Source organism: Tyto alba, unplaced genomic scaffold (genome assembly GCF_018691265.1).
Source record: "Tyto alba isolate M040663 unplaced genomic scaffold, T.alba_DEE_v4.0 Super-Scaffold_45, whole genome shotgun sequence".
In the NCBI taxonomy this organism is placed as follows: Eukaryota; Metazoa; Chordata; class Aves; order Strigiformes; family Tytonidae; genus Tyto; species Tyto alba.
Genome location: NW_024881321.1, coordinates 5,556,251 through 5,581,450, shown reverse-complemented (window position 1 = coordinate 5,581,450; position 25,200 = coordinate 5,556,251). Strand labels below are relative to the sequence as shown.

Here is a 25,200-nt window from a genome sequence, read left to right as displayed (position 1 = left end):
GGCGGGCGGGTCCGACCCTCCCCTCCCTCCGCGGGCCGGTCTCTGCTCAGCGAGGGGAGGCGGTGGTGGTGATGTGTGTGGCGGCGGCGGGGAGGGGGCAGAGGCCCGCCGCCCGGGCCTGATTGGCCGCCCAGTTTATAAGAGGTGCCCGGCCGGGGGCGGTGGGGTTGTTTGGCCGAGGCCGGGGAGCTCGGCGGAGCCGCCCGTGAAGCCGTCCCGAGCGGAGAGCGGTGCGGAGCTGCCCGCGGCGCCATGCGGCGCGCCAGCCGAGACTACACCAAGTACTTGCGCGGCTCGGAGGAGCTGGGCAGCGGCGGCGCCGCCCACGACAGCGCCCCGCCGCCGCCGCCGCCGCCGCTGCCGCCGGCCCACCCGCACCCGCCGGCCGCCTCCCGCTCCCTCCTCGCCGCCCTCGTCCTCCTGGGGCTGGGGCAGGTGGTCTGCAGCGTCGCCCTCTTCCTCTACTTCCGAGCTCAGGTAAGCGGCGGCTTTGCCGGCGCCGGGGTGAGGAGAAGGAGGAGGAGGAGGAGGAGGAAGGGGGGGGTGGTGTCAACGCGACCCCTTCCCGCCTTCGCGGCAGCCGCGCTGTGAGGGAGCGGCCGGACAGGGCGGCAGCGGGCGCCTCGCACCTTGCAGCAGGGAGGGGAAGGGCTTCGCGTCAGTGGGATTAATAAGTTAAATAAAAAAGCAAGACCGAGTACACCTATAGTTAAGGCCCTGAAGTTGGACCAGCTTTGAGAAGGGGTCGGGCTGGAGGGCTGCCGGCCCCCTGCCCGGTTTATGCCACCCCCTGGTCGCTGGAGCTGCTCAGCCTGAGGTGCTTTAGGTAGTGCTCCGGCCTGTGGGTGCGTATTGGGGTGCGGGGTTTCTCAGCGGGGTCGGACATGAGGGGTCCCCGCCTCGGGAAGCAGCTTAATGATCCTTCGCCGAAAGCCTTGCGGGGCTTTGGTTTTTAATGATCATCACCAGAGCGGGGTTTGACATGGCTGAGGTCTTTGGCTGCCATAAATGTTTCACAAGCTGGAGAAAAGTCTTTAAGGAAAAAAAAAAAAAGAAAGAAAAAAAAGTCACCACACACCACCAGCACTTGGGATCGTTTGTCCTTCAGACTGCACAGGGGCACTGCGGAGCGGGGTCTGTGCGCTAGCGGGCATCGGCTGGAGGTGCCCGCTGTGGCTCAGGGGCTCGTCTCTGAGGGAGAGAGATGCTCCTCGCCCGCCAGGCCGCGAGCCTGCCAGGGGCATGGCGCTTCAAAAGAGGCAGCGGCGTGCGCGGAAAGGAGCACGGTGAGGTGTTGCTGTGGGGGAGATGAGGTGACGAGCGGTTAGGCTTTCGGAGAGAATAGGAGCCCGCTTCTTGGAAACAGCTCGGCTGGCTGGCTGGCTGGATTCACTCGCTGCTGTGTCTCTTACCTCGAGCTGAGCCCTCTCAGAGGAAGTGGGGGGCTGCCGGCTGGTTGCTTCTCCAGGCTAGGCGTTAGCTTGCTACTTGGCTTCTTCATCGGATGCTAATTAGTTCTGTTAATACAGTCTCACTGCCTTCATGGAAATGGTACTTCTGTTGTGTGTACTTTTCATTTGAAGTCAGTGAGGAGTGGAAACGCGTTTCTTTCGGTTTACTTTCTAGGTAGGTGAGCTTGATCTTGAGGTAGCAGACTGGATTTCTTAACAAAGTGCACTCTGAAAACAGATGTTGCACAAATGTATGTCCGCTTAAGCAGGTGAATGATTATCAACTATACAGTAATGCTGCTGATCATTTATTATGCAAACCAATTCATATTTTCTTACTGGCAATGGCTTTGTGTTTGCCATTTTTACGGAAGTAAAATGGAACAGCAATACAGTGCTTAGTTGATCATATCCTCTGTGCTTTGGAAGAGTGACTTAATTTTTTGTGACCCAATGTAAAGTATCTTAAAGCTGCTTGTTTGCTTGATGATGAAAGAAATTAATGCCTACTTCATCTTGTGGCAGAAAAATGTTTTTCCACTTCAGATCTGCATGTACTTGAAAAGACATCTTTGTCAAAACATAGCTCATAGAAATGCACAGCTATACATTGATTAGTAGGCTAGAGAGCCATTGCAATCAAAACAACTAATCAAAGTACACTTTTTGAAAACCCAAATTTTCCATTCCCTTTACCTTCCCCCCCTTATTAAGCACTCTTTCTGATAGGTTCATGTCAGTGCTTCACTCATGCCTAACAAAGGGTAATAAGATCTTTCTTGCCATAAAATGGCTATTTTCCTTCTGCTTCCGTGATTTAAAAAATTACATAGTTCGGGTGTAATGCTGCATTTGGCAGCTTAATTCTATTGCCAGTTTCATGTTCCTGTAGGTTTGGACTAATGCTTGTCATATGGAGTCCTTTGTAAACTTCAACCTCTGAAACCTCTAAAAGAGACGATGTAGCTAGATGTAGACTTGACTGAAGTCATTGCCTGAAAAATTAGTGATGGAGACAATGTCTTCTTTGCCATCACTGAAAAATAGAATAATAAGTTTACTTTTGCAGTAAGTAGATAAACCACAATAATAAGTTATGGTAATCCATATTTGTTCACCAATTTCTTCTTGTGCAATAAGATAGGTGGAAAAATATAGTAGGTCCTGAAGAAGTTCAGTCTTAGTTAACTGTCTTGCAGATTGTTTTATTTATGTGGGATGTGATCTGACCTCTTTCTTCTGGAAAGATTGCTGTCAAATTTAGTTGTATTAAGCTAACACAATTTGTACTCCACAGTACAAATTTCAGCTATCTGAATTTGTACTTTAATAGCAGAACTTAAGTATTACGGTATGTTTTGTTAAAATAATGAGAAGTTAATAGTAGAACCTGTGCATTGAAATATTTGAATTGTTTGATTAGTGAATGAACCAAATGTGAATTAGCAAGATTTGATTTTATAGGCTGATATTAAGGGATTATACATTTTATAAGCCCTTTAAAACTCTACCTAAGAGGCTGAGTAAACTTTGACTCAGTTTCACCATACATATTTTATCTGTATTTGCATAAAATCATTTGGGCTAGATCATGACACAATATGAGCTGAGACAATAGTTGAGGTTTTGTTTTTTCCTTAGTTTTGTTTATTTTGTGGCTTGAGCATTTGGAATTTCACAAGACATAACTAAGACTGACACTAGATTTTCATGGGTAAACACATGTTTCTGGCCAAGAAATAATGCAGTGCAGTGTAAATGAAACAATGAACTGGTATATTCAAAAAGAAAAAACTGAGACTCGAATTTTACCCATATTCTTGTAACAGTGTTCTGAAATGTAAAATCATCAAGATGTTCTGGCTTTTCTTTTTAGACCATCTTGTGAAATGTGCTGAATCCAAGAAATTAAACACTAACAAAATGTATTGGTCCCAAGTGTCTGTTTTGCTTATACTCCATGGGGAATATTTGCTCATGGTCAGTGAAAATGCTGTGAAAATTTAGTTAAATATTTGGAGCAACTGGAGATCATCACATAATAGACTCATGCACAGCACAGGTAAATGTATAGTCTCCAAAGGCTTTGCTTTTAAGCTTTTCTTTCTGGCCCATTTTATGTACTTAGATCATAGAAGAGTAGGAATATGGTCTAACACTGACTGAACTGGAGGGCAGTGGAGCAAGCTGGAAGTGTTCAAATCCACATGTAGGGGCTGGATATCTAACTCTCATAGTTTAACCTGGAACTCCAAGGTTATCCGTTTTTCCCATTCACACTTGGATAAATGGGGACCTGGAAGTCACATTTGTGTTGGCATTTCTGACCTTCATCATTGTGTGTTTTTAAACAATAGCCTTTCAGACTTCATCTAAGGTTTTGTGAGCATTCTAGAACAGTGGCTAACAGAAAACAGCTTGCTGGGGGTCATTAGCACTTTTTGGAAGCCTGGAAGAACCCCTTCTTGGTGGTTAAGAAAGATCATGCAGTGCAAAGTGATATTTGATAATCTGGAAATTGGATTAAGTTTGAAAATAAATTCAGGTATAAATGTTAAACATTTATTGTAACGAGTAAGTATAAAATATGATACTGTAACATTGTGTCATTGAGGCAACATTTAATAGGTAAAAGTGTCTGGAAGGTATTGTATCTCCTAAAACCAAACTGAATCTTTTTAACATTAGAAAATGGGTTTTTAATGCTATAAATTCATTTGGTCTCACCCCCTCTGCTGGAGTTCATTTTGGCTGCCCTGAGTTAAGTGAAAAGAGTCCAGAGATGCATCTAAGGACGATGAGAGGTGCTGAAAATCAAGGGGCTCCAAAAGATTTGATTCCAAGGTCAGACACAATGGATATATACACAGTAGTAACATAGGAAAAATAAGCTAGACACTGCTCCCTTTAAATAGGTTCCTCCAGGGTATTTAGCTTACTTAATGTGTTATAAAGCTTTCTGCAATGTTTTTTGTTGCATCGTGATGTTTCTTCCAGGTATTAAATCTTAAGAACTTCATGTTGAAGGCCTCTGTGCCTTGTGAGTTACCAACTGCTTCCTGTAGAACATTCCGGTGTTTTGTCTGGCTCTTTAGAAGCTCTTCTAAAAACATGTAATTGAAACTTTTTCTGTGCATCACTTATTGCCCACAGTTTTGGTCTCAGTGCTTGGTAATGTCTGTTTACAGCCATAGCAGTTCAATACATGTTCTTTATAAAGATATAAGATTCGTGATTTCTGAGAATGCCCTTTTCAGACAAGTAAGCGAATTTCATTGGTTAAATGTGGTGAAGACTAGGTGTTCTTTGAAAAAGGTAAGGGCAATCAGGTAGGTTAGCTAGTCCCAAGATCAGAGCTTCACCTTATCAAAAACTAAATCTCTAGAGACTTGCAGTTTCTCAGGATGGGCTGCACAGCTTTAAGTTGCTGAAGCTATTGGTTACAGTGTTTCCATTAAGCATTCAGTCTTTTAACTGTAAGTGCAGAGATGCTGATTTTCTGTTTTAAGCCTTCAGCAGATAAACTATAATCTGAGTAAGTGCTTCTGTACAATCTGCTGTTACTGTTCTGGCAGTGGGTTGTGTGACACATTTGACTGATTGCTGATCTGTGATAGCTGTAAGTCTATGCTACACATGATTTGTCATGCTGGATGCTCAGGCCTTTGCAAATTTCATGATCTTTGTGTTGTAGAACCTAGTTTTCTTGCCTACTTTTCCGAAGATGTGTTTAAATACATCCTAAACTAGGATAATAGTCTCTCACTATTAGAATTACTGATAAAAATTAATATCTACTGGCAGCAGTTATTTGCTGTAGCTTTTTATCTCCTATTCTGTAATGTGTGTGGAGGGGAGAAGACTTAGATATCCAGATCCTGTCGAAGACACTAATTCCTTCAGGTCTCTAACAACCCCAACATAAGAGGCTACATCTGGAATAACGGATCCCTTAGTACCAGAGGCATATCAACAAACCAGAGAGTCCAGCAGAAGACCACTATGATAGGTGGGGACCGCAGCGTATCAGACATGGAGAACTGGATTCTTTGAACCTAATGAAGACTAGGCTAAGGTGAGGGAAGCTAATCACTGTTCTTAGCTAGCTAAAGATGGAGCCAGGCTCTTCAGAAGTGCACAGCAAAAACAAGGGACACAATCATAAATTGCAGCAAGGAGAACTGTAGCTGCACATCAAACCCAGTGTTTCTACACAACAAAAGTGGTTAAATTGTAAAACAGTTTGCCCAGGGAGGTTGGAAGTCTTCATTGATGGAGATTCCACAAAGCTTGTTTAGACAAGGCCTTGACCAACCTGACCTATGTTACAAGCTGTCCCTGATTCCAGCAGGGGGCTGGACTAGAGACCTCCAGAGGTACCTTCCAGCTCAGGTCATTCTGTATTAACTGCCTTTTAGTAGCTGTTGGTGAAAGTTTTGTGCTTTTTTTTTTTTTTTTTTTTTACTTTCAGTTCACAGGTGATTATTCTGAGTTCTGAATACTAGTGGAACATACTGGGAGAGATGATTTTAGGGTGCAGTTTTACAGTTGTTAAAGCTAGTGCCGCCTTCCTGCTCTTTCATTCCTATGCCTGCCCCTGTACTGGCTCTGATGCCTGTCTGATACCTGGAGTGAATTGGTTTCGGGGTGCTAATCTTTCAGGAAATTAGATCAGCAAAAATTCCTCCGAGATTGTTGATTTAGAAGAGGTCATTGAGAACTGAGAATGAAATTATGTGGTGGTGAGAGCACAGGGGCACTGGTTTAGATCAGCTTAAACATTTAATGGGGCTGCACTGTACTTCAGAAGTCATTAGTGTAGTATTTAGTGCTTAATTCATAGAGCTGTAAAGGCTATACAAAGATTTTTTGTGGGATTCAGCTGTATCAGACCATCCCAGGAAGACGTTACTGCCTCCAAGCCACTCTGAAACTCACCTCTACTCCTCTGCTCAAAGGTGCAGCATCTTCTGATCTTCAGGTGATTTTTTTCTGACCTTGTTTCATTCTAAATCTGCAGGGATAACTGAGACAGCTAAACCAGGTCACAGGGGCTGATGTTGGTATGAATGAATCGGGCAAGCAGCATTCATTTGGAGACTTCAGCAGAGGGATGGTGATGGAGGAAGAGGCATTTGGTGTTGCTGTCTGTGCAACAAATGTTTCTCTGCAGTGTGTGCCTGTTGGATGGGTGACTGGCTGGTGTAGATTTAAATTAATTTCTGTAAACTCAACTTTATCCTTTTAAGTTAACTCTGTACTATTTTAGAGTTAGGGGGTTGAATTTACGTTTGTGTGAACAAATGGTATAACGAGTTTGATTCACTCTGGTTGTTTTGTATTCTGCAAAACTTTTGATGTTCTGTTTTGTTCACTGCAATGTTAATGGAAACTGAACACTGGTCAGGAACTATCCATAACGTCTTGGCATTCCCGCATCGTGATTACAAATAATGTATTAATTTGTGTAATTCTCAGATAAAATTGTTCCTTCCACCTTATACAGAAAGATAGAAGTAAATGTTCTTTATTAGACCAGATGATGCAGTTAGGGAATTTAGACAAGGTTTTGAGTGAGCAAACACTTCTTCAAGCCTGAAGTAAAAGCAGAATAAATACAAGTTGAGAACAATTGCTGAGGGTTTTAGGCCATCTCTGAAACAGTGGTTAATATTTGCATAATCCTAATCCTTGAAATACCCTTCCAATTTATCTAAGTGATAGAATTCAAGAGTATTCTAAATTTACAATTTAAAAGTATACTTGATTCAATCACAGAGACTGATTGCTAAAAATATCTTGCAGATATTCTAAACTTACCAGTCTGTCCCATGAAGTAGAGCTGTTTTGTGGTACAGTTTTATCACCTTTTGGTCTTTCTGAATTTGTGTTGTGTTACTTGGTGACTGTTTCATGCAGCAGTTACTCTTGCCCACAAAATAGTTTCAGTGATAACTGGCTTCTGTTTTTCTGTTTCTCCTCTTGAAAATACTGTGCTAGATGTTGTACATACTTTCCCCAAGTTTCTCTACTTGGCATTTGTGTGTCATCTTGCAAACTGCAGTTTTTACAGATAGGATGGCTGTGTACATTGCCTGCTAAAATAATTGTGATATTGCACTGAGTGGTTGAAAAATGGAATTCGGGTTTATTGATTTTACTGTAAGTGTGGGATTTATCTTTAACTTTTGAAAGTCATGTATCTAGTCTAAGCTAGTGAACTAGGCAGCTCCAGAAGATAATTCATTCTCCTATCTCATGCTTGTTGGATGAAATAAGCCTCCATGTGGGGAACTTTTTCTCTTCATTGCTTATAGTGAAAATATAGATAATAAACTTAGCTAGGTGCCAAATGTTTAGATGGTTGAAAATTCTCCTTGGCTTAAATGCTCTTGATGTTTCTTGGACAGACACTTAAAACTGTGGTTGTGCTTATATTTTTCTTTCAGATGGACCCTACTAGAATTTCAAAAGAACACGCACACTGTGTCAGAACACTTTTTGGACATCAAGAAAATACAGATTTGCATGATACATCCTTTGAAAATCAAGAAGCAAAGTTAATGCCAGAATCATGTAGAAGCATGAAACAGGCTCTCCAAAGAGCTGTGCAGAAGGTAAGTGGCAGACTGACTGTGTTCCTTTATTTCGTGCTCCTGTTGAGCTTACACCAATTTTTCCAACATCTGTATTTGGAGATGAGTTCTATAAAGCATTTTCTGGTGTTTGAATAATACCTGGAGTTGCATCCAAGATCATACTGTGTTTGCTCATGAACCTGGTAGTGGTCAACCAATTCTCTGTTCAAACACATTTTATTTATTTTTTTAAGAAAGGAGAAGTTGAAGTTGCACTGAGAAAACTGTGATTGCAATTAGTTGTTTGGCCATTTGGACGGGCTCCAGTGGTAGTCATCCTAATATTTGTATAGGTTTGCCAACACTGTGGATGTTCAGAGAATAGGACAGTTCCACATTTTTTTCAGAGCAATCTTCCTGACTCTGTTTCTGACAAGATTCTCCCAAGTCAAGCTCCCAAGCTCAACAAGCAAAATACTGCCGCAAAAACAGAGGAGACAACATTTGCTCATTTTGTACTTTCTGCAGCCTGAAATGAGGGATGGTATCTCTTTTTTGTTCGTTTTGCTCACTTTGCCATTTCTGTCCTGTGCTGACCATTCCCACACTGGCATAAAAGTTATTTTGCCATAGCACAATAACTGGGCAGTCGGCCCAGCAGTTCAGAATGACAGCTTGTTCCCAAACACAAATAACAGAAGCAGTTGGCTAAAGTAGTCAGCCCTAATGAAGTCTAGGCAAGCTGGTTATATGTCACAATCCCCTCTTACTACAGTTACTGCCTTTGATCTCTTTGCATGTTCATGATAGTGTTTAGTGCTAATTATGGGCTACTTAACAGCTGAGTGTCTGCTATGGTATTTGATTTTCCTGCTTTACCGGGTCCATTAAAACTTTCCTTCTTCACATCTGCATAGGACTCAGTTTTTCATAAAGGGTACTACATTAGATTTGAGCTGAACGCACATACACTTTACAGAGTGAATTGTACTTGAGTTAATTAACTAGTACTTTAAGTGTGCTAATGTAATGTTTGCTTTTAACAGAGTACCCTGAGTGACAGATCTTTTTGTGAACAAAACTTAAAGAAACCTAGGAGTTATGTCTTGTCCTTTTAGCTAGCTACCTCCTTTAAAAACTTAAGGGCAGGAAAAAAAAGGGTTAACTCTGTGAGTTAGTTCTTTCCTCCAGCATTTTATAGAGAATCTTACGCTGCACCTACTTCTGTTCTGTGTGCTGGTACTAGCCTGCTCGTTCATGTGCCTCCCATGACAGAGTAAGGAGCTTGTTACAGTAAGTGAATGGGAAGCCCTGCATTCTGGTCATTCGCTGCTGGTTACTCAACAAAGGCATTGGCTTTAGTTGAGGCTGCATATCCTGCCATTCTGGATGGAGGTTAAATGCTGCAATGTCCGTGGCCAGGATAAGTAGTGAGTAGGGATAACTTTTTTGGCTGATGACCATTAGTTTGAGAACAATAAAATTTCCCCTGCCAAAGTATTCGGACTCTGAATTTCCTTTGAATGCAACAGAATGTATTAAGCCGCTGCATCAGTGTTCTGGATGCTTTGTCATCATATATTGATGACACAGAAAAAATAAAGATAGGAAAATGTTTGCCTGGGTCTACATTTGCATCTTTTTGATATATCAGAGAAGTGAAAGAAACAGTGTTAAGGCAAAATTATCATGTTCTGTAAGCTCTGCCTTTCACTGGCTCTGCTACAACGAAGGGCAGAGATGCAGCTGAATCTTACTTCCAGTTGTGCTAGTCCTTTATGTGTAAGACTGCAGCTAATGTCACTTGGAAGACGTTTCCTTTTGTCTGTGCTTTCTTCAGTTTCCCGAAGGAGAATCTAACCTGTGTCTGTTTTAAGAACCAGTATCCTTAGTTGAATTGGCAGCATGTTAAGTGACTGAAATGGAACACTTTAAAATACCGTTTCAAGTTTTGTGTTTTTTTTTTTTTAATATTTTGTCTTTTGCGATTCAAGCCGTTCAGGAAATGAAAATAGACAACTTGCTTTTGTTCACGCGCATGGTCTGGTTACAGCTTTTAGCTTACTGCACTGGTTCTCATCTGTTCTCTTTGCACACCTGTAGACATAATGCTTAAATCTAAAGCAGGGATTAACATTGAGAATGAAACTACTCTTATGAAAACCAGTGTAGTAAGGCTGCAGGGTTGGGTCTAAAAACATTTGTCTCCTGAAAAAATAATAACTAAAGATTTTCTTTTAATCAAAATCTAATGGTGATTTTTTTAACATATTCCAGGATAAAAATACTGCTTAGGGAGCAGCTCCTGCAGTACAAAGCACCTTTTTAATATTGCATATAAACTTTCAAGCAGGCAAATAAAATAATATACTTCCCCAGCTTGTCTGTTTGCTTTTTTTTTTTTTTTGCATGTAACCCTAAAAACCTTTTGACAGTCCAGATGTACTAACCACAGTTCTTAAGTCTGTTATGAGCCTGAAGTAGAAAGGACTACAAACATATCTTGGGTCAATTCGTAAGTAACTTTTCTTGGCAATACTCCCAGCTTCTAGCAGCTTGGGTGAGTTCAGGTGTAAACTAGTCTCCCACATGGCAACAGAGTACTTCGCTAGACCTCCAGGGCAGCATTTATAAAGGGATCTATATATTTAGCAGACATTTAAAGTGCACATAGTTATGGACAAATTCAACGTTTCGCGAGTCATTGCTCTCAGTTGTTAAAATTTCACAGTTTCCATCCTACAACTTTACGTGCCTTTTTTTTTTTTTTTTTTTTCCTGCAGGGATTAGAGTGCTTATTTGGATAGAGGTTGTAGTGCTGATCTCTAAACTATCTTCTGATAAATATTGGTTCATGTACTTTGTATTTCACTTCCTTCCTCATTAGCATTCTTCAAATTGCTGAATTTCCGGCAAGATAATCAGATACTTCTTCTTGGTATTAGCTGGACTTGAAGCACTAGTGTAGTAGAAGAAACAACTGCATAAAGGAGCTTTAAGATCACAGCTGAAGCAATAAATTAATGTCCAGAGGGGTTCTTTTCTGATTGGTCTCAAAGGGCTATTTATAGCTGCTCAGAGTAGATACCGAGATATTGTAAAAGCCAAACAAGAGGAAAACCCATTCACGAATGTCATGTGTTCAAATGTAGCCTTGTCTCTGCATCCTCAACATTGGTCATAACTCGAAGAGCAAGAGTTGTTTTTGTTTTGAAGATACTGAGATGCTAAGGGTTAAAACCTGCAGCTTGGTCTGGATGAGGAAAGAGCAGTTAACAATTTTCCACACACTTCAAGCATGATTTTAGCTTTTAAAATGTGAAATATTTGCAGCTTCTCAATGGCCCCTTACATACTTTGGATGAAGGGAGACATATTTTTCATTTTCGTGACTGGCTGCTTGTCTGTTTAAACAGTGACTGTATGAAGCAGGTTGGAATGTGGGGGAAGCAAGCCAGCAGAGTTGACTTGTTGGGCAGTGAGCAAGTGATGCAAAGGTGTAGAAGTGCACCTTGTCATAAGACTAAGTGGTGTGATTTTTGTGTACAGTTTTTCTAAAAGTAACTGAACAGCTTGGTAGTGCACATGGTTCTGTGGGTGGCAGTCTTAAGAGAAGTCAGTGGTAATATTTTTTGTCAGCAGTTTTCATGCCATTATAGCAATGCCTTAGTGACAGGTTCTGTTGAACTTTTTCTGCTTTTTTTACTGGAAGTGTATATTATGATTAAGTATGAGATGCTTAAAGATATTCAGGTGCTAAAGAATACAGTTGATACTTTAGAGATTTGGAAAATCCTAGCTCTTAATTCACTGCAGTAAGAATACCAGGGGATTTTTATAATCCCACTGAAAGGCCATCTTTAGACATCTGGATATCTTCAGTCATCCACTGAAAAAATGTGGTTCTTAAGTCCTTCAGGTTCAGAAGGAAGCAGATGGTAAAATGCTTTTCTAAGGTAGATTGTATATCAGCACCTTCGAACTGTACAAACATGATGTAAACAATCCAGATAAGTGTTGAATTACTTACTCTTCAGGAGGAAGCCCACCGCTCCATCTCTTATCTAGGGACTAGGTCATGTATTTCATCATCCTTTTGGAAGCCTGGGCAACAGAACAGAAAGGAAGATCAAATTTTTGTGAGGCTGATCAGAATCAAGTAAAGAAATTGATGCTAGTCCAGTGTTTGGAGAACTTGGCTGATGGAGGACTTCTGTTTTCTGGCCACAGGCTAGCCACTTCTAATCCAATGACAAGCATGCACACAAGAGTCAGTGAACATGAGCCAGTCCCCGTCTTTTCTCAGTGTGTTAGTATTGGGCTTGTGTTTATAATCTCCCTTTTGTTCTAATGACACTAATTGCATAGTGGTATAACTACTATGAGGAGTACAGGAGAGTGTTGCTGTCAGAGACGCATGCTCCTAGAAACCAGGAAAGTTGGCTCAAGACCATCAGGACAAGAAGAGCTGTGGACCCAAGTCTTCCTGGGTAGCTGTTGTGCTTACCAAGTGGTGGTGATGTGGACGAACAGCACCACCAACAGTTAGAAAGAAAGCAGCTCAGACTGTTTCATGAGGACCACAGCCTTTCTGCATGGAAGATGAGCTGAGTCAGGCTGCTAGATGTCAGAAGGTAAGATACTTGTAGCTGCTGAAGCTAGAGCATCTTTGGACACGTGCAGAAGCAGAACTCTATACTCCAAAGAAAAATATAGGTTTAAGAGGAGGATAGCAATTGGTGAGTTCAGGGACTTCCAAGGGCTGTGCAGTTACCAACCATGGGATATTTTTATTTAGCATGAGTTTAAATAATAGGAGATTAAAATGTACATAGCTCTTTTTGGATCTGCCCAGTAGGCTCTCTAGGCAAGGACATTATCACATCCACCAGAAGGAAAGGATATGAAAGTAGACTCCACATCTGAGAAGTTTCCATTAAGAAATCAGGAAAACAAAGGAGTCTCCCCTTTCTAGGGAAAGGGTTGGGAGTAGGTGTGGTGAAGTAATCTGAGAGTGCAGTCCATCTCCCAGTCTCTTTTACCTTATGTCTTGTTCTCTTCAGAGGCTTTTGCCACTTCTTGCAGTATCTAGTACTTGCAATTGTTTGTTGTCTTCCTATTTCTGAAGTTAAAGAGCTCAGGTGTGGCTAGAGGCAGATACTGGTGTTTAGCTCCTAGAACTGAGCTTCATTTTCATGCTCCTAGAACTGACACTGAAGTAGGAAGATCAGAGAGGGGAAGTGAATGTAAATGGGGGAGGTGGACATGAGTTTTGCTTCTTTTGAAGTTGCAATTGTTCTGCTTTTCTCGTCTCTACAGCAGAAAGCATCTTTAATGATTCTTATCTATAAAATCAGCATATCTCTGCTGAAGTATTATGCTTTGATAGTCATACTACAACTTCCATACTGCTGTGGCTTTTCATTTTGGTTTAACATTTAAACACCTACTGAAAGGGGAAAGTGAGAGTAATAAATGCACTAGTGAAGGCGTTACAGATTTCACTGTGGCTGCAAAATTACATAAAAGCAGGACTTCAGGTGTTTGCAAAGCAGGATTTCAAATTCTAGTTTTGAAATATAAATAAAAATCTAGTGATTGAGAGCACAGTGGAACATTGCTGATCTGGCCAAATTTGAGGTGTACTGCATATACATGGTATTGAATCAGATGGACAGCAATATTTGTGAGATAAAAATAAAACAAAGGACTACTCTTAGGTTTCAAAGATGAGAAATTATTTGCTATCTTCAGAAAAATGTTTCCTTTTACTAATATCTTCTTGATGGCCTCATGTTATGAGATATTCTGAATAGCAAGTAGAATATGAACCTTTTTTTTCAGAAAACAGAGATGAAGAGAGTCAAGGAGAAACAGGAGACAGAACTGAGGATTGAAATTAATATTACCAAGACTCAGTCTAGGCTTGTAACAAGAACAGGCTGCTTAGGTTTTTGAAAACTGCTATTTGTATGTTTTTTCAAGAGGAAAACGGGTGTGGATTATTAAAGGCAAGGCCTCTTGCAGTGCCTGATGTCTGTTACTTGTACTGGTCTTGGTTTTGGGTAGTGTGGGTTTCATTCATGTTAAAATTCATCTGCAGTTTTGAAGAATGGATGCTTCCAAACTCTGGCACCCAGTCCATTTGGTCCAGTACAAATGTCGAAGATGCTTAATCCTTCGGCTCCTGCATACCTTGCTAGAAATGAGCTTTGATTTTAAAGCCTTGTAGTCTTACAGCCTTCCCTGTTAGTGGTCAAGTGTGAGGGGTAGAGGTTTTCATTTACCTCAATTTAACTCATCATAAATTAATTTCAGAGCTTAGGTTTCCTTAGTTGTTAGTGTGATTACACACCAGTCCCTGTGTAAAACTGCTTCTTCCGTTACCTTTTGACACCAAGTAATTAAATCAGTTCATAAACTCCATTATTTTATGTGATGCATTCTTAGCAGACATTGTTTCACTACACTTAAAGAAATATTTAAAGTGCAATAAGTAGGAAAGGTTGTAAATGTCCTTTCACCACTACTTCAATAAATACTGCAGTGATCATACACACCATCATTCCTATCCGCCTTTAGCATAAGTATTGGACAGAGGAAATAATTTTTTTGTGGCAGCTAAACTGTGTGATTTTATTATACATTATGTAACTATGAGAATATGTATCTCAGACATCTGAATATAGGTAGAACAACCCCCACATATATATACAGAGTGTTGTAATTGTGCAAACTACTTGCAGTATGTGCTATTACAGAACCAAGACAACATCAAAACAATGGCTGTTTCTCATTTTAGGAAGTCCAACGTGTCATGGGAAGAGCACCACCAAGACCAGAAAAAGGTAGGTGCTGGTAATAAAAAATAATAAGAAATATTTTAGTTCTACTAAACTTATCTTTTTGAGGTAATGCAATTCTTTTATCTCTAGCTGCAATGGAAGCATTAGGAATGGATCTGTACAAGAGAAACAAACCCGAGAAGCAGCCATTTGCCCATCTCATTATTGATGATAAGAATATTCCATCTGGTAAGTTCAGTTTTAAGTGAATACTTCCAATGCTACTCTGTCTTAAACAGTGAAGTATATGAAAATAGTTCAGCAATACTAGCAGCAGACTGGCATTTCAGAAATGGCTTTTGATAATGAGAATAGCATGTGCTAAAGGATTTCAGAGGCAGCAGGGGTAATGTTAACAGGAAGATAGCTCCCCTTTGCCTCAGGTATCTTACATCAGTCTGTTAGGTGCTAAATGGCCTCCATTTTAAATGACCAGTTTTCATGATCATGCTCTTAGGGCTTGGCCTGCCTCTTTGTGCTGTCTTCAGGTGAGGAATGAAGATATGCATTGACTGCTCTCCTCTGAAGTTTCTTATTTTCTTTGGCTAGTAGGGGCCATCTGGAGTTCTTCACTTACACTGAACATCAGCTATAGGTATACATACATACAGATGTGTGCATAAATACATACATACAGACACGGATATACCAGCACAAAGATTGTCCAGAATCCAGATGTTGCAGGTGGGAAGAGTCCCTTCTGCTGAATTTACGATTTTTTTTTTTTTTTTGGTCCCGTTGTCAGCAGAAGAGATGTGGTGTTTTCTGTTGTAAAATTCAAGAATGTCTTATGTCCACCTATTCAGCCCTTCACAACAACACTCCTGTTGTTACACATCAGGTCTGTGTAACACAGCATTTGTCTTCAGGGTGGGTCTGGAAGCTGAGAATCTTACGTGAATACACAGCGGACATGCATGTCAGGTGCCCATCAGTGTAAGAACTTGCCATAAAGGAAGCACATTTTTCATTTTGAGGTATTGAGAACCTAGAACTGCAGTCCCAATGTCATTATCATAACTTGCCTGCTAGTCTCCTGCCCTCTGTGGCTACACTGCACTCTCATAGCATAGGGCTGAATTTATAGACAGTGTTTTCTTCTGCTAATGGCATGTTGAAAAGGTTTTGCCATATTCCATTCATTATTGTGTTGCAGGGCTGGTATAGACTTTTTTTACATCAACTCCCAGGGCCTTCCTGATGTTCAGACATGCCAGAGCTTCACAAGGGTCCGTGTGCATCCATCTAGTCCAGTAGCAGGAAAATCAAAGATCATAGCATTGTACTGAGCAATAGGGTTTCTGGTCAGTGTGTTGACTTGGATGCAGTATGTTTCTGAGCTATTGAGTAGGGGGAAAAACTGTACCTGTGCTTTTTATCTGCCCCTGTGGTAGGAGGATGGCATTCTTTTATCTTGCCAGGACTCTTATTCTCTACCCACAAGTATCTTTGGATGGCTTTGGGAATATCCTCACTAGTACGATATGAGGGAACAAGACATGAGTCTGCCTTGAAACGCTCTCTGGAGGAAGAGATTAATTCTTACAATTTTAAGATATCTTAGTACTGTTTCCTTTTTTGCCCTGGGGCATTGCCGGTTGAGATTTTTCTCTCTGTATTCTCAACACAACAATCATCATTGGTGTGGTAGAAGTAAACCGGAGTTTATTTTGAAGCTATTAGAGGATCTCCAGATGGGAGGAGGCATTGATCACCACTCTCTTCCTCCCCTGAAGATATATACGTTCTGCAGTGCTGAACTTCTTGTTAATTAAGCTATGTGCATTGCTTTTCTGTTTTATATAACCAAACCAAAGGGGAATGTTGTGTTGAGGCCTGAAATCTGAGATTTTCGCAGCCTGCATAGTAATATCTTGCTCTTGCTCTATTTAAAGACAAAGCACTTCTGTACACAAGGGCTTAGTTTCTTGCCTGGAGGGATAGGATTCTTTCTTCCTTCAAGTGCATTGGCATTGACAGGATCCGGAGCTTTATAAGCAGAGAGCTCAAGCAGATTGTCAGATGGCAGTCAGAACTTCTACAAGCTTTCATATTAGCTAAAATGCCTCCTGACAGGCTTCTATTTCAGACAGATTTTGGCTTTTGGCATAGGTCAGTAGTAGAAGATGCAGTATCAGTAAACTTGTCTTAGCATTTTGTCTTTGGAAGGATTCAATTAATTTGCTAACCATAGAGACAGATCACTTATATCTACAGAACTGGAGTGTGTCAGTGTCACACATGGTGAAATCCACCTTTTCCTGGGGGGAATTTACTTGCTGTGTACCTGGATGTTGCTGTACACTGTATTTTTATCAGGGCTAGCAGCTGATAATTTTTTACTGTTCATTTACTTCATTAACCTTCTAGGGAGTGACATAGCACATCTTTGGGTAATGACAAGGGAGACATTGCTCTTGCTTGCTCTCTTCACTTTTTTTTTTTTTTTTTTAAATAGCACAGGCTGCAGGAACTCTCAGAAATACAGTGCCTGTGTCAAGCTTTGTTGTTTCACCTTGGAGATAATCAACCCCTTACCAATGTGATGAGTTGGATAAACTCCCACTTGGTCTGGCCCATATGGCTTCTCCCTCTTTTGGAAGAGCATTGCCAGGATATTGATGAGGAGCACAGCTTCTGCAGGTCCATGTGGGCATTGCAGCAGTGAGGGGCTGTATCCTTATGGATAGCTGGAACCCTGAACCTACTGGTTGTGAGGTACTTTAGTATCATGCTCACTGGTATGAGGCAGCACTCACCTGGTTGGGTGGCATAAAGGATTGAAGAAGTTGTCTAAGGGTTACCAGGAGTTTTTCTCTCTCATCCTGTTTCCTCAGACCACAAATGGCAATTTCTATTTTCTTCCCCTGATTCCTTACCCTACATGGCTGAAATCCTTCTAAATTGTTTTATGCCATCCTTGAGTCTGGACAGATCTGTTCTAAGTATTTTAAGGTTCTCTACTGTCATCGCTCTGACCCAAAATAAACAATTTCAGGAAAAAAAAATCATCAGTCTTCCTTCACTGTCAAACAGGTTTTTAAGTAGTTTGCCACTGAACACTGTTCATTAAGGGGCACTGAGCAGTGTCTGTGACAGAACGTTTTCCTTTTACCTGGTTCACAATAATATCAAGCCCCAAATGAACTTTTGCAGCTGGGGGCAGTGTGAGGGAGGGGGAAAATAACCTTTCCCAGATCTTGGTGTCCCCACCCATCATTTGGCTGCAGAAGTTGTAGTGGTTTGGCTTACTGTGTGTATTTTTTAGGTTTGCTGCCTTAGGTTAAAGCTGGATGCTTGCTGGTTGGTTTTTACCAGAGCTCACTATAAATGCTACCCAGGTTTTAAATGAAAACCGTGAATTTTGGTTTATAAACTGATGAGAGAAATTAGTCACAGTTTAAAGGAGAAAATCACAAACAGAAGTAAATATAAATGTTAAATATATCATTCGGGATGTGAATTGATACCTTTAGCTGTCTAAGGAAATGCTGTAGTATTCTGAGATATTTACAGCTACAGGTTCAACTTAGCTGCCCTTTGCCTCCAAAATAGTTTTTCAGAGCAAACAGTGCTTTGGTCCCTCCCTCAGGCTTTATACCTGAAAGCTGCTAGGATGAAAACAAATGATTAATACAAGGCTACTTTCTCCTCTGTTCCCCTCCTATCATCTTCCTTCTTACTAATTAATTTTATTGATACTGATTTGTATTAGTCTTAGTTCATACTCACAAATATCCAAGACATTGTTTTGATTTGTCTTCAGTTACCAGAAACACTGTGTATTATCTTGACTTTTTTTATAAAGCTTTTTACCGTGTCTGGAAGGTTATCTTACTCATTATCTCTCTGACCTCTTCCTTCTCTGTCAACATGACTTACATTGTGCTATTTTTTTCATGGCTCCATAGTAAATTTTATCACAGAAGATACTGTATTGCATGAGTTATGTTTCAGAGTTTCTGATATATGGACAGATGATTTGACATTTGTATGCTCCAGATTTCTCCTCTGCCTGTGTTTTGGGGTACTGATTGTTTTGCTGTCTTCAAATTTGGGTGTATTACCACAAGAAGTGCTGTGAGCCTGCTCGTTCCTTCCATTAAAGGTTGTATGGCATATCTCCTACCAATGCATTTTTGTATTCTTCTGCTGTTTGTGGCATACCTCTTCTCAAGCTCTGAATTGTGGCAAAGTGCCCATCTGCCTCAGTTAATACAATCATATCATTATAATTTAGGTTGGAAGGGACTTCCAGAAGTTATCTAGGCTATTCCTCTGCTCAAAACAGATAGGGTCATCTTCTGTCGTCTCTTGGCCTGTTCCTCCACCTGACCATGGACAAATGGTGCATATTCCCCTCAACACCAAAACTGTGTGAACAAACTTCACCCAGACCCCACCTCAGCATCTCAGTTGGAAGTGACTGTGGCACCTATTTTCTCTCTCTCCCCTTCTTCAGCAGAGAATTGTGCATTCACACTAAGGATTTCTTCAAAATTGCTACCTGATTGAGACTGGCAACTAAAAGGTTTACTTGCCAGGTAAATAAAATCTGCCTAGCAACTACCCAGTGTGCCACCAGTCAGTCACAGCATGCCAACATACCCTTCTCCTCCGTCATGTATACATTCCTGTCCTGTCTGTCTGATGTGCCTCTCATGATCCAAGCAGCAATTTCTTGCCTATCCTCCTCATCTTGAAGGTAGCCCAACCTCCTTGGGGCAGTATTTCTGGCAGACTTAACACTGCGCACAAGATGTTCTACAAATTCCTCAGCAATCCCCAGTGCTTCAGAGGTGTACTCTGGTACCCCTACCTCAGCATCTCGTGCAGGCGAATAATTCCAGGCTAACAGACTTAAGATTTTAGTGTGGATTCCAATTAATTGATGGTTTTCAGAGGTGGGTTGGTTTTTTTTTTTTTGAGGCACTGCACAAAACACAGCTTCTCTGTATGATCTTGCTTGTATAGTTTCTACCTGGCTACACTGGAGCCATAGGGGAGCAACTATTTATGATCTGCCTTTGACAGCCTGTGTTTCTCTCAAGTCTCTGTGGAAGAGTGCCAGAAGCTTTTTGTTCTGGACTACTGTTAAAGTATTCTTCTCACATGCAAAAGTTGCTTACCCTTGGCAGTTAGAGAAGACTCATAGCTCTCAAATTCCCTTGTCCCTACTTCCCCTCACTTCTTTCTGCACAAATAAATCCAAGAAGCATCTTTTTAAACTGATCAAATATACCTGGGTCTTTTCCCCACCATGGTTGTGAGCACTGGTGGTTCTGGGGCATGCCCTGATACTGTGCTTGGAGGAGAGGGCACTGGACCCTGCCATGTGCTGTGGAATGTTCGGTGGGAATAGATTGTGTGTGTTTGATGTTGGGAGAATAAGGTACGGAATATTCCAAGCAGGCATTTAGATGCACTGGGAGCCCAAGGTATAAGGTCTTTTGTTGCCCACCTAGATCCACTGCTGTGGGAGGGAGCAAACGGGGTTAGTCTTGTGTTCTGAAAATTGCTAGTGGTTAGGAGGACAAGTTGGCCAGCTCTCCTCTCTTATGTTATAGCCCTGTGTATCACACTGAATAAATGGTAGAGTGTTAGTGGCTTGTGTGTATCAGGGAGGGTCAGGGCCTGCGTGGCTTTCTCAGGACAGTGCTGTTGCCTCTGTGGGGGCATGCCAGTGGGCCTTGCCTGCATCTTCTCCTCCCACTGTTGCCTCTTTCTCTGTTTTTGAAGAGGCTATGAGATGAGGTGGGCACTATAATGCAGTGGTGGTGAAGCTGGGGAGGCAGAAGGGACTGTGGCCTGTGTGCTGCAGGGCATGCTCCTCAACAGAAAATACTGTGGCCAGGTTTGGAAGGCAGATTCAAATTTTCTCTCTCAGTGCCTGTCTGACCTTCCTGCCAGGCCATCTCTTAGCACAGCCTTAATAATAGGAGCTAAATGAAAGGACATCTGAGACTTGACCAGCTCAGAACCTCCAAGAGATGACACAAAGTGGCTACTTGATGATGCTACTCAAGAGGTGCCTTTTGGGCCAGAGTTCCTGGGGGACATTTGTACCTGTATATGTGAAGTTAGCTTTCACTGACACTGCAGAGCTGAGGAACTAATCAAAACATCTCCAGTCTCTCAGCTCCTTTTTGTTATTTTCACAAAGCAGTCACTTTAACAGATAAGGGACAGCTTCCTGTTTACCAGGCTACCATCACATCAGCAGAGCTCAAAAGGCTTACATGTACCAGTTAGAAGGGAATTCAGTAATACTTGTTTACATACGCTAATTCTATTAATCTGTTCTTACTGGTAGTCAGATTTGGTAACTATTATACATGTATTTTGATTCCCACATGCATGATGTTCTATAGAGAGAGACATTATCATCATAATTTTTTTCCCTAATTGGATTTCCAGCTCAAGACAACTTGATGGGGACTGTTCTGTTCCAAGCATGGCATATCAACTCATTGTTTCTAGTTTGAAACTTAAGATACTTTAAAGTAAATAAATAAAAATAAGAAGAGAAATAAAAAAAAAAAAGGAAATGCATTCAGAGTCACATCTGTCTTCCTAAAGCTCTTTTTCTAAGACCTTCCACTAGATATTAGGCAAAATAATTTGAATTTACCTCCTGAACAGCCCAGCTGTAAGTATTTGTACAACTGTCAAGGAGTTAGGACTGTGCTGTGGGCCACTCTCCTAGATACTTAGGATATGACTAAATCAGTTTGTGGAGCCTTCTTCTGGTATATGCAAACACTGGGTTAAGTTTAAACATTATTTTTTCATATAAAGCTTTGTTATGTCATAAATACTAGAAGTGCTATCTAAAGTCTAGGCAACTTATGTAGTACTAAAGATGCAGAATTATACTGATTTTTTTTTTTTTTCCCCCCATTTTTTGTTCTCAGATGAAAATATGTTTGCTTTTGTACCATTACATTCACAAGAACATAAAATATGGGAAGCTTTCATCAGCTTTCTCTTCAGGGAATTATCAGTTTAACTTGTTGTCAGATTTGTAGTTATTCCTTGGAGACACTTACAGGTTAAAGACTGATAACAAGATCTGCTGTTTGTTCATTAGTAATTTTTCTTTTCAAATTTCTCTCGAGTATTTGTTACTCAAAGTTTTAGGTGGAATGCAATTTCTATATGGAGCTTGTTGGATGATTGCTTAGCATGATCAAACTATTGGCCAAGCAATTATGTTTTAACATGGTCCAGCAGCTGTTTTGGTGGGAGGGCAGACAGTTATAAGTAACAGGCCAAATATGGCAGTACATGATGAAAAAAGGAAACGTATGAATTTTTATCATAATTGTCCAATATTCACTTTAGCCTATATAACTGTAGTTGCTATTGATTCTAAAAGCCTGGAGATTGCTTTCTAAATGTTGGGGTTTATGAAATGTTCATAAATATTTTTTTTTTTCTTCCTCCTCAGGAACTCGCAAAGTGAACCTCACGTCCTGGCATCATGACAAAGGCCAGGCAAACTTATCAAATATGACATTCAATGATGGAAAGCTAATTGTTAATCAAGATGGTTTTTACTACCTTTATGCCAACATTTGTTTTAGACATCATGAAACTTCGGGAAACCTGACTAAAAGAGGGCTTCAGCTGATGGTATATATGACTAAGACAAACCTTAAAATAAGGCGCTCTGATGTGTTGATGAAGGGAGGAAGCACCAAATACTGGTCAGGGAATTCAGAATTTCATTTTTATTCTGTAAATGTAGGAGGGTTTTTTAAATTAAAATCTGGTGAAATGATAAGTATCCAGGTATCAAACCCATTGCTACTGGATTCATCACAAGAAGCAACTTACTTCGGGGCGTTTAAAGTAAGGGATTTAGACTGAATCTTCTAGTGTGCTGAAAATTGTTTGAGTTTTTAGTGGTCCAGAAACAACTTGAAGACAGAACTGAAATCTTTTGCAACCCAATTGCATCTGTATAAGCCATGTATCTCTAAAGACACGTTTTGGCCCTGTGCTGACTCCAGCGGGAGTCCCGCAAATGCGTAGAAGGGCAAAAGTACATAGTTCTCCTGATTCAGTCTTGTAGCAGTTTTACTTCCTATGTCTCCACTGGCTTCAGTAGAGTCATTATAACTTTTACATTGGTGTAGTTGAAGTCAGAGCAATTAGCACTATTGAACTTCTGTTTCCAAGTTCTGCCCTGACTTTTTAACTTGTGCTACTCTGTTTAGTTTTGGCACAAACATAGGGCAGGACAGAACTTGGCTCCCAACTTGCGTTTAGGGCTCAGTTATGCTTGGGGTTGAGCGTTCTGACCCTGAGACAGCAAAGATTATGAAAGTATGACTAATCCCATTGCATTTGATGTGGCTTTTCACATGCTTAAGTTAAGCCTGTTCTTGCTTTGCTGGATTAGGGTTGGAGAGCTCAGGCTGTGGCAGAAATGAGTTGCAGAACACCTAAACAGTTCAACTTAATTTTTTACCCGATTAAAAGGGCTATTCCAGGAAGAAGGGAGATCATCTGGCCTTGCAGTTCCAAAAGGTTAATTACAGGTCATTATTATTATTGTTGCACAGTTAATTGCAAATATAGATTGCCAAAATACAGTGTGCCTTTAAAGTATTACATTGTGCCAGAACCTGCAAAGACATTTTTTTAGACAAAAAGTATGTATTTTTATATTCTGTAATATCTAAAGTTATATTTCAGGTGTAATGTTTTGTGTAAAAAAAAAAAAAATAATGTAAATTATATTGTCCTATAGTATTTGATACGAAATATTTAAAATCTCTTGCTGTTTGTATATTTAATGTTTTAAACTGTTTTTAATGTACAGACATGTTAAACTGGTGCACTTTTTAATCCCAATGGGAAAAATTGCAGCTAAAAGAGGTTGTTTGCAATTAGCAAATGTAATATATATCTTTGTTCTTTTTAACTTAATAGATTCCTGTTAAACTTGTCAGTATTGTTGGGAGGGGGGGAATCACACCAATGTCATGAATAATTACACCAGAATGCTGGTCACTGGGTGCCTTTCAAACGTGGAGGGTAATTGACATTATAAAGCTGGCATTACCAAAAAAAACCCTAATAAAATTAATACATAATAACCCACAGAAATATATTAGGGGTATTTATAGTTACTGAACAGGCATATTTTCCTACAACAAAATCTGCAAGTTGTAAATTCTGCAATCGAGTAATGACTTTTTAGCTTAGTTTCCTGAAAAAGTGAAGCTTATGTCATTGCATTGCCTGTCCTTGCCTCCCCTTCTAGCTTTTAAAGCTGCACTCTCCTTGCCAGGTTTGGTAGATGATCGGCAGTGTTGAGATATTCATAGAGGTTTTATGAGAACAGACAGCTGAGAACAACTCAGCCGTTATACATTATTTGTCAGTGGCTGGCCACTGTTCATATTAGCCAACAAATTAATATGGGGAGGCTCCTAGCTAGCTGCAACGTGTGTTGTCGCTTGTGTAGTTGCTTGGCCAAAAGAGGTAGGAGGATGTAATCTGAGGGTGGGTAGGGGGGACAAGGAGAGCTGTATATACTGCAGGTGGGGGTTAGAGCACATCCAGGCAGGGAACAGCAACTTGTTGGGAAGGGATGAGGGGAGGTTTGGGGAGGGTTTGTCTGTGTGCTCTACGGGTGGAAAACCTGCTCTTTAGTGCGGTAGGAATCCCAGAGGTAAGACTCAAATCTGTAGGAATTGAGGCTTCATACAAATCCTCAGGCTTTTTTTTTTTTTTTTTGTAAGGAACAGAGTTGAATTCAAACAATTATTTTATACTGTATAATAAACATTTCTTTTTAATGTTAATATTGTTTTCTTACAAAATATATTTCTAAAAAAAAAAAAATCTTTCACATTTCTTTATTTTCCTGTGTATTTCTTGTGCAGCTTTGATTGTTTGGTTCATGTTTCAGAACATGCAGGCTGGGTATGGTATAACTCACTCCAGAAAACTGAGGCACAAATCAAATATTTTGAAACAACTACAGTTAATTTTATGGAGTTCTGATTTGGCTCCAAACATGCATCCACCACTTTCAAGCAGGGTTATTTCATCGGGGTTGGAAATGTAGCTGTAAATGAGGACTTCCCATTTATGTGTTACACCAAATAGTTGTCAGTCTGAAACCAGAAATGACTGAAGAATGCGGGGCATTTCTTTCAAAATTTCAAGACCTACAGCTCCTACTCAATCATATTTTCCCCACTATAGATATGTCCAGGGGCAGACTGGGAGAAAAATGTCTACTCTGTCTGTTCTGGGGGTTGAATCACTCTCTGGGGAGGTAGAGATGGGGGCCAGAATGGTTTGAAG

General features: G+C 40.7%; 1 protein-coding gene across 1 annotated transcript; it reads left to right on the top strand.

Moving 5' to 3' along the window:
• The first annotated feature begins 205 nt into the window (after window positions 1–205).
• Window positions 206–24,387, top strand: TNFSF11 (TNF superfamily member 11). The gene is made up of 5 exons (XM_033006707.2): window positions 206–477; window positions 7,901–8,068; window positions 14,832–14,877; window positions 14,965–15,063; window positions 22,325–24,387. The coding sequence occupies exons 1-5, from the start codon at window positions 253–255 to the stop codon at window positions 22,744–22,746; spliced, it is 960 nt and encodes a 319-aa protein (XP_032862598.2). The 5' UTR covers window positions 206–252; the 3' UTR covers window positions 22,747–24,387.
• The last annotated feature ends 813 nt before the right edge of the window (window positions 24,388–25,200 follow it).